The sequence below is a fragment of the Aspergillus heteromorphus genome, assembly GCF_003184545.1.
Source record: "Aspergillus heteromorphus CBS 117.55 chromosome Unknown BO70scaffold_22, whole genome shotgun sequence".
In the NCBI taxonomy this organism is placed as follows: Eukaryota; Fungi; Ascomycota; class Eurotiomycetes; order Eurotiales; family Aspergillaceae; genus Aspergillus; species Aspergillus heteromorphus.
Window position 1 is genome coordinate 329433 of NW_020290427.1, and position 9068 is coordinate 338500.

Consider the following 9068-nt stretch of genomic DNA (forward strand, 5'->3'; position numbering starts at 1 on the left):
GCCTCGAATCCTGCTCGACATTCTGCTCAGTTCATCCACAGTCGTCTGCAGCCTCAACACCCTGCTTCATCATCGCCATTCCCTCAATTGTGCCCGCTGGGTCTCCCTGACCCGTTCTCCACTGTTCACAATCTAGGCTCGCTAGCGCGTGGGTTGGGCTGATCGCATACTCGCACCTCGCACCTCGCACCTCGCACCTCGAACCGCTGCTAGCCGGCTCCTGACTTCAGGTATGCTTTCAGCTCTGCATCACCGGCCTTCCATCACCGAAATCATCCATTGTCATTGCCGTCCATTGCCATCCACCCCCTCACTAACACATCCCTCCCAGGATTCTACGTGGTGATTGCCACGCGCACTGACTGACCCGCTGTTGATGGTCCCGGCCTTGGCCGCTGGACAACTTCACCATGGGGAGCGACTTCCAGCTCTTTTCCCCCCAGTCCTCGGACCGCAGAGAATCCCACGCCGAATCCATGTCCTTCCCGCCGTCGACCGACGAGTCCAGCCAGGACTGGACGCAGTGGATGAGATGGGATGACCAGGCCCTGGCCGACGGCGCCAAGGACCTTTCCCAGTCGCCATTCGACGTGCCCTTCACCTCGCCCAACACCTCCGCCGAAAATCCCGACCTCTTCCGCAAATCAGACTTCTCCCCGGATATCTCGCTCGACTGCGCCAATCTCCCGTTTGACACGTTCCTCGGCCGAGCCTTCGACGGCGTGTCCGAGCCCAAGACCTTCTCCGGCGCCGACCTACAATCCGCCATGTCCATCACATCCGCCTCCCCGCTGTCCTCCGAGGGCGCCGGCCGCAAACGCAAGTCCGGCAGCGACGACGACGGATCGACAGTCAGCATGGTCGCTCCCACCGGCAGGAAGATGCCGGCCAAGAAGCGAGCCCACAACGTCATCGAGAAACGGTACCGAGCGAACTTGAACGAGAAGATCGCCGAGCTGCGGGACAGCGTGCCCAGTCTGCGGGCCTCGAAGAATGCCGCGGGCGGCTTGCTGGATGAAGACGAGGGCGAGGGGGTCACCGCCTCCAGCAAGCTGAACAAGGCGTCCATTCTGTCCAAGGCGACGGAGTACATCCGCCACCTCGAAATCCGTAACAGGCGACTTGAAGACGAGAATACCGCGCTGAAAAACAGACTCCGCCAGGCGGAGAAGGCCGTCGACCACACCCTAACCTCCGCAGCGTCGGTCTCCTCGCCCAGCAACTACACGGTTTCGACGGAATCTGGAGCGAGTTCATCGCCAAGTGTGTTCTCGCACGCAGAAGATAGCCCCAGCGACTCTCCGACATCTGCGCATCCCCCAGAGGGCCTGCTACAGGTACCGGATGCCTTCAAGCGCATGCACGCCGAAACCCCGAAAGACAACGCTTTCTCCCAATCATATATGCAGTTCCCCAGCAGCAATGGTGGAAACGGACGTCGGCGCTACTACCCCAACAAATACATGCTCGGCGCCCTGGCTGGCCTGATGGTCGTTGAGGGCCTGGGCAAAGAGAAGGACACGGATTCCACCGCGAAGGGGTTGCTGGCAGTCCCGATGAATGTACTTGGCAGCCTTCAAAGCAGCCTGCAGAGTCCGACGGCCGCGTACTGGCTCGCCATGGTCCGCAACTTTTGGTACTCGTGGCATGCGCGCGCTATATCGCACTTTCTGATCCTTGCCACGCTCGTTGTCGGCAGTGCGTTCGTGGTGTTCGTCTATCTTTTCAACGCCAGCCCGGGCCGTCAGTCCGCGTCATCGAAGACGGCTTCTCTGTCAGACTCGCTATCGGCATCGAACTACCGCCGCCAGGCGTGGCTGACCAGTATCCAGCGGGTTGGTGTCCCACGTCACCGCTTTTTCCACGAGTGGTACGTCGTGACCTCGCGCTGCTTCGAGTATGTGCTACGGTGTCTCCTGGGGTGGAAACTTTACTCCTCGCTTACCGGAGTGACCGAGGATGATGAGAACGGTCGAGTTAAAACCTGGGACATTGCCATCGACGCACAGCTGGCGGGTGGCGACACCGAAATCAGCAAGAGCCGGCTGGTGCTCACCATCTTCGCGGCGGGAACGCTGCCTCGCAGTCCCATGCGGATGATGCTCAAAGCCCTTCACTGTCGCATCCTGCTCTGGCGAGTCGGCAACCCCGGGTCGTGGAGCTCTGATCTGTCCAACGATGTCGCCCGCAGCCTGGCAAGATACCAGTGGGACCTTGCCCGCAAGATGCATCAGTGTGTGCCGAAGGGTCATGCGGATGCACTGCCCAGTCACCTGGCGGCGCTGCTCCAGCTGGACTGCGAAGACGTCATGATCGACAGCATTGTGCAGAGGGCGGCCAACCTCACCTGGAACCGTCCCACCCAGGAGGGCACGGACGACGACGAGGCACTCCTGGATGTGGTGGAGGAAGACCCGGCCATTCAATCCTCCTTGGATGCTCTTGCCGCCTGGTGGTCCAGCCATCTACTGCAGCGAGCGCTGCTGAGGTACTTCGAGGCCAGTTCCGGCGGTCCCGACGCCAAGAAGAGCCGCGACCTGTTCAAATCCAAGATCAAGCTCGCCCTGGACGTCGCCCCCCAGCCGTCGGCGGCACACACCCGCGCTCTCGTCATGCAGGCGGTGTTCCTCGAGCAGGACCGGGCCGCACACATCGGAGCGGTCCTGGCGGCGCTGCCCAAGGAGAAGGGGAAGTGCAAGCAGAACCAAGGCTTCAACTTCCTCGACTCGTCGCTGCCGGTGTCGATCCGGGAGGAGATTACGATCTCAGTGCGCTGCGCCATGATCGCGGCCATCTTCACTGCGCGGACTACGGGCGACACCTCCCTGCCGGCGTCGTTCACCATCCAGAAAGCCATCACCTGGTTCAACCAGCTGCCGCTGGACCCGGTGGACCTGACGCTTCTCGGCTTCGCGTCCGTCTACCATCTGCTACACGTTCTCGCTTCGGACACCGACTACATGTCGTCGTCCGACTCTTCCGCGTCGCGGAGCTCGTCGCCAGCCTCAATGTCCGACGACGAGGCGGACACACCGCGGCTGTCTGCAAAGCCAGAGATCGTGCAAGCATCCATCCCCAACCTGGGCCGCGTGGCCTCCGAGCTGATGTACTGGGCGCGGAATGCCTACAACCCGGCCTTCTACGGATTTACTCCCCAACTGGTGCAGGTGATCGAGGCCGAGTGCACGACGCTGTGCCATAGCGCCGGGGTCGACGTGGCTGACTACTCCCGCATCCAGGAGGAGAAAATCAAGGCCAAGCAGCAGAAAGACAAAAAAAAGAAGAGACAGGCTAGACGATCGTGAGCCATAGACTAGACTACCCCGCATCCGAGTTCGTGCACCATACATACCTCATACAAACCGGATATCACCGTTACGTTACGTTGCTTAATGACTTGCCTTGCCTTGCCACCGGCTTTCTCCATGCATTCAAACTTTTGTTTTTACTTTGTGGGCGTTTTGTTATGTGTGGGCGAGGGCGACCGCCCGCCCGGCGATCACATCTGGTACGGGACGGCGTTGGATTGTCACTGGTCAGATACTTCTCTATCTTCCCTCAGATTCGGAATCGAATGGATCGGATCGGAACAGACCTGATCTTGTAATTTAATAGTATGATGTTCGTGTCTGATAGTGCCGTCTCTTCCTACTACCTATATACCTACCTACCTACCCACCCACCTACAGTCCTCCCTGCATGCATCAACACGTCAATCAGCCCTCGTCCCTGGCTGGCGTGCCAGTTCCTGGATGTCTCACCCGACAATACATACATACATACCTACAATCGCTTGCTGCGAAACTACTACTCGGACGATTGACTTTGCCTGACACGCGGCGAGGCGAGTCTGCCATGGTCCTGCTGACCCGGGGCGTCATACATGGCATGGCATGGCATGGCACCGCTGATATAGTTTGAGGTTCCAAAGACCTGGCTACATAGGTAGCCTTGCGCAATGCTACACCCCAGCCAGCTACCAGCAGCCATAACCTGGTCCAATTCTGCGGGAATTACTTCCATCCCGCCTCATCCATCCATCCATCCACCCAGACAGACACAGACAGACACAGACACAGACACAGACACACAGCCAAACCCCCATCCTCGTCAGTCCTTACCCAGAAAACTCTGCTCGGATGTCTACTTTCAGCCCGCAGCAATCGACCCGGTCTGGACACCCACCGACTAAGAACACTCCGCTCCGCCTCGCCATGAGATGACATGACGCAAGGCCTCCTCGGGGGTTGGGCTGCCTATCTCCCGTTTACCGTTACAGCGATGGGCCTACCGCGTGGATCTCGGATGCAACGATGCGTTCGCACTAGCAACCCCCTCCCTGAGTAAATAGAGGGCTCCGGGACCTGGACTAGCTAGCTAAGTGATGACGTCAGGATCAGTTACTCGACCCTTTCTGTGTCTGGGATGCAACATGCGACTGCAGGTACATCTGTGGTGGTGGTGGATGGGGGTAGCGGATGCGGCGTGCATTCCGAGTTCCGTTTCCGTTTCCGGCGCCGCGGTTTCATCGCGGACAAGCCCTAGAAACCCTCCCTGCTAAGCTCAACGGGAAACCAATCTGCGACCCGCTCGGAGAGAAAAGAAAAAAAAAAAAAAGAAATCAGGTTGCCTAGCTGGTTCCCCAGCTGGTAGTTGCCCGCTGTTCAGGTACTAGTGCCAGTAAGCTTCTGGTCCCGCGTGCCTGTTCCCCGGATGTCCAGCGCGGAGGGTTTCTGGTCGGGCTAATCACAGGGGCTTCCGCGGAGAGGGCGTCTCCATCGGCGTTGCAATCGGTACACCAGATGGGCGTTTGGATTGCTTCGCCGCTGGTGAAACTTGGAAAAAAACGACTCCAGGCTCGCCTCGGACAATGCAATGCAGTGCTTCGCGGCCTGGCTAGATCGTGGATGACGGCATTGAATCCCGCGGCGGGAGTGGAATTGGAATGGAACTGGAACTGGAACTGGAACTGGAACTGGATGTCACAATTCGATGCAGCTCATACATCCACCATCAACCATCAACCAGTTGACTGTCGGGATTCGGTGTGTGTATATGTAGCTAGCTGAGCGCCCACTTTGCTTCCCCCGCGGCGCAGCGTCTCGTCTCGTCCTGTCCTGTCCTGACAGCCGTGCGATCCCCATCCTCAGACAAGACAAGACCAGACAATACCATACAAAACCAGACAAGACAAGACCAGACAAAATGGGGGTCGACTACCTGCAACCCGGCCAACAGCGACGCATCAACTACCACCCGCCAATGCGCGCAACGCTCGCAACCCCGATCTTCATCCTCGCCGGTGCGCTGTTCATCCTCTTCATCAGCCGCAGCTTCACCCGCTGGCAACACCGGCGCCGACTGCAGCAAATCCTGCAAACCAACCAACAAGCCCGCTTCACCCGCACCAGCGTCCTCTCCGCCACGCTCAACAAGCATGTCTTCTACGCCCCGCTGCTCTCCCGCCGCCACAGCCGCTACTTCCAGCTCGGGAATGGCGTCCACATGGGGGTCATCCCGCTGCGCATCGAGGCGATCCTCCTAGGCATATACATCGCCCTCAACGCCGTGTTCCTGTTCGTCCTGGTCGACTGGCGGAAGGACTGGGATGAGGTTGTTTTCCAGTTCCAGTATTCGGCGGGCAGCATGGCGGTGCTGAATCTGCCCGGGTTGGTGTTGGCCGCCGGCAGGAATAATCCCCTGGTGGGGCTGTTGGGGATTAAGTTCGATTCGTTCAATCTTATGCATCGGTGGGTGGGGAGGATGGTTATCGTGGCGGGGTTGGTGCATACCATTGCTGCTGTGGTGATGAAGCAGAGGGAGGGTGAGTTTGTTCTGCAATATCATTTCATATTATGGTCGTCGATCAGGGCTGGGCTGATCATGTGGGTGGTGGTACAGAGGGCGGCCTCGCAGCTGTCACGAATCTGGTCTTTCATACCAAGTTCTTTGTTTGTGGTCTCGTGGTGTGTACTCTTTCTCTCTATCTCTGGCTATTCTCTTCTTCCGGGATGGTATATTCTAATTCAACAGGCCATCTTCGCCTTCGCGACCATCCTCCTGCAGTCCGTGTCCCCGATTCGACACGCCTTCTACGAGGCTTTTCTGCATACGCATATCCTGCTCGCCGTCATGGCTTTTGTTGGACTGTGGTATCATCTCGAGGGCATGTCGCAGCAGTATGCCCTGCTCGTTACCCTTGTTCTGTGGGGGTCTGATGTGAGTGCTATGCCCGTTCCACCTTACATGCTTCATCTATCTAACAACCCCAGCGCATCGCCCGCATCGCCAGCATCATCTGGCGCAACCTCGGCAAGCAGCGCACAACCGCTACCGTCGAGCTCCTCCCAGGCGACGTCGCCCGCGTCAACGTCTCCCTGGCCCGGCCCTGGTCCTTCAAGCCCGGCCAGTACATGTACCTGTACCTCCCCTCGCTGGGCCTGTGGACCTCCCACCCCTTCTCCGTCGCTTGGACGGCCGCCGACCCCGACGTCATCACCGAGAAACGCACCTCCAGTGACTCGATCAATCGGATCCTGGGCGGGCCGCAGCAGACCACCATGTCGTTTCTGATTAAGCGGCGGGATGGGTTTACGAGTCGTCTGCTGCAGAAGGTTTGTAGGGCGGAGGAGAGGAGATTCTCTGCGACTGCGTTGGCGGAGGGGCCTTTTGGTAGGTTTCATTGTCTCATCTGGGTGCTTTTACTCTTGTACCGATTCCTAGTTGTGCCCTACATCCACTTCTACGGCTACTTCTGTACACTTTTACAACCACTTCTGCACCCATTTCTTTCTATATCTACTTCTACACTCATCTCTATACACCCACTACATCCATCCCACCCTGTTAGACACCAAAACCACTCACACTCACATGCACATACACATACACATCCCGACTAACAACCAGCCAGGCGGCCTCCACCCCCTAACATCCTACGGCTCGGTGCTCCTGATCGCCGGCGGCATCGGAATCACGCACCCGATGTCATATCTCCATGAATTCGTCAACGGCTTCGCCTCGGGCACGATGGCCGTGCGGCGCGTCACCCTCGTCTGGGTCGTGCGCAGCCTCGGTACGTCTTTCCTTTCCCCCCATCCTCCCTCTCCTCCCCCCCCCTTCCCACTCCCAACCCTCAGATTAAAACAACGTCCCCCCCCCCCCCCCCTAACTAACAACTCAATACCCAAAACAGACCACCTCTCCTGGATCCACCCCTGGATGACAACCCTACTCGCCCACCCAACGCTCCAAGCACCCCACATCCCCAAACAAGACACCTCCCCTTCCTCCTTCGCCTCTCCGGAACCCGAATTCTCCCTCTCCATCCAAATCTACCTCACCACCCCCTCCTCCAGCCCGGAGGACTTTTTCTCGTCCTCGTTGTTGTCGTCCTCCTCTGCCTCCTCCTCGTCGGATACTGAGCGTGCAGCAGACTCCACGAAACCCTGGTCCCTCGTCGCCCCGCCCTCTGTCCCTGTCGACACGCACTTCGGGAAGCCCTGCTGGACGGATATCCTGGAGACGGAGATGGGGAGGCAGGTCGGTGCCCTGGCCGTGAGTGTTTGTGGGCCCGGTGGGATGGGGGATGATGTCAGGGATGTGGTTAGGGAGAGGGTCGGTAGGAAGAGGGTGGATTTTTTGGAGGAGTCGTTTAGTTGGTAGGGTAGTGATTTATTCTTTCCCTTCTTCTTTATTTCTTTCCTTCTTCTTCTTTCTTTCTTCCTTCTTTCTTCTTCTTTTTTTTTTTTTTTTGGTGCAGAAAAAATTAAGTTTGTGGGGAAGGGTTCTTTGTGGATAGGTTTTCTTTCTTTTCTTTTCACCTTTTACTATTACCTATTTACTATTACCTATTTACTATTTATTTCTCGGTGTTTTTTTTTTCAGGGGGTAGACTTTGAGGACGGGTATTAAATAAATCGGATTGATGGCTTTTTTTTTTTTTTTCTTTTCTTCTCTTCTGTTACTACCACCCCTGGTATTGATAATATGGATATGGATAGGATGCGCTATTCTTCTCTTCTGCTTTACTTTTAAAAGGTTATATAGTTTATATTTGGTAGGTAGATAGGGTTTATTAGAAGAATGGAGAAGATATTTATATATAGGGAGTGGGTTAGGGCTAGGATAGAGGGGGAGGGAGTGGAGCGGAACAGAGAGGAGACAGGAGACTGAAGAAGAGAGACGACAAGAAACAGGAACAGGCAAGGTAGTAAGGACGTAAATAACAGCAAAAACACCACACCACACCAACATCACCTGGATATATCTATTATCCATGCCAACCAGACCTCAACTCTCCGTCCCAGCACAACCCAACCCAACACAACACACTCCAATCACAATACAATGAAGAAAATTAAACAAAACAAACCAACAAACCAAAATCTAAAATATAAAAGATAAAAGATACATACCACACCCCCCCAACCCCTCCACATCCACCCAATCATACCCAGCCCCCGTCGACGCCATAATTCTCACCCTGGCCGGCAACGAGCTGATCAACTCCCCCATTCCAGAACGGGCGAAACACCGCGTGGAAGTCGCCCCATCGCCGCTCCTGCAGCGCCTGCTTGAAGGCCTCGCGCTTCGGCCGCACGATGTCGAATTCCGAGGCTAGTTTCTCGTACAGTGCGTGGTTGCATTTGATGGGGTCAACGAGGTGGAGGATTTTGAGATTTGTGGTTGTTGGTTTGTGTTTTGGTTTTTGTCTGTGGATGTGGGTGTGGGGGTTATTGATTGATTGATTGGTTGAGTGAGTGAGTGAGTGAGTGTGAGTATAGAGTAGTGGTACTATGTATATGGTGGTTAATTCTATGTGTGATGTGTGGTGTTGCGGTTCTATATCTTGTCTTGTCTTGGATATACTTCGGTCTCGGATTCCGTCAATGGCCGTCAAAGGCCGATGGGCCATGGCCGATGGATCTGCAGATGCAGATCTGCAATACCCGACCCCAGACCCCTACACAGCACACTGTGCACTGTATGTAGGTAGTAAAGTATCAATCCATCCATCCCGACACCGAACCAAACCCGGCTACCCACACCGCATCCTACACTGCATG

At 56.3% G+C, this 9068-nt stretch overlaps 2 protein-coding genes across 2 annotated transcripts; both read left to right on the forward strand.

The window, feature by feature from the left end:
- The first annotated feature begins 223 nt into the window (after window positions 1-223).
- Window positions 224-3694, forward strand: BO70DRAFT_101321 (basic helix-loop-helix domain-containing protein). The gene is made up of 2 exons (XM_025537794.1): window positions 224-230; window positions 332-3694. Exon 2 carries the CDS (start codon window positions 411-413, stop codon window positions 3303-3305), a length of 2895 nt encoding a protein of 964 aa, XP_025397226.1. The 5' UTR covers window positions 224-230; window positions 332-410; the 3' UTR covers window positions 3306-3694.
- Window positions 3695-5205: 1511 nt separating this feature from the next.
- Window positions 5206-7665, forward strand: BO70DRAFT_398513 (ferric reductase family protein; the record flags this gene model as incomplete). The annotated part of the gene is made up of 7 exons (XM_025546789.1): window positions 5206-5824; window positions 5902-5966; window positions 6034-6219; window positions 6273-6672; window positions 6724-6756; window positions 6914-7075; window positions 7196-7665. 7 exons carry the CDS (start codon window positions 5206-5208, stop codon window positions 7663-7665), a joined length of 1935 nt encoding a protein of 644 aa, XP_025397227.1.
- Window positions 7666-9068: the final 1403 nt, after the last annotated feature.

Excerpts from the sequence above, each read along its gene's own strand:
- BO70DRAFT_101321 (XM_025537794.1), top strand. The coding sequence starts at position 411 with ATGGGGAGCGACTTCCAGCTCTTTTCCCCCCAGTCCTCGGACCGCAGA.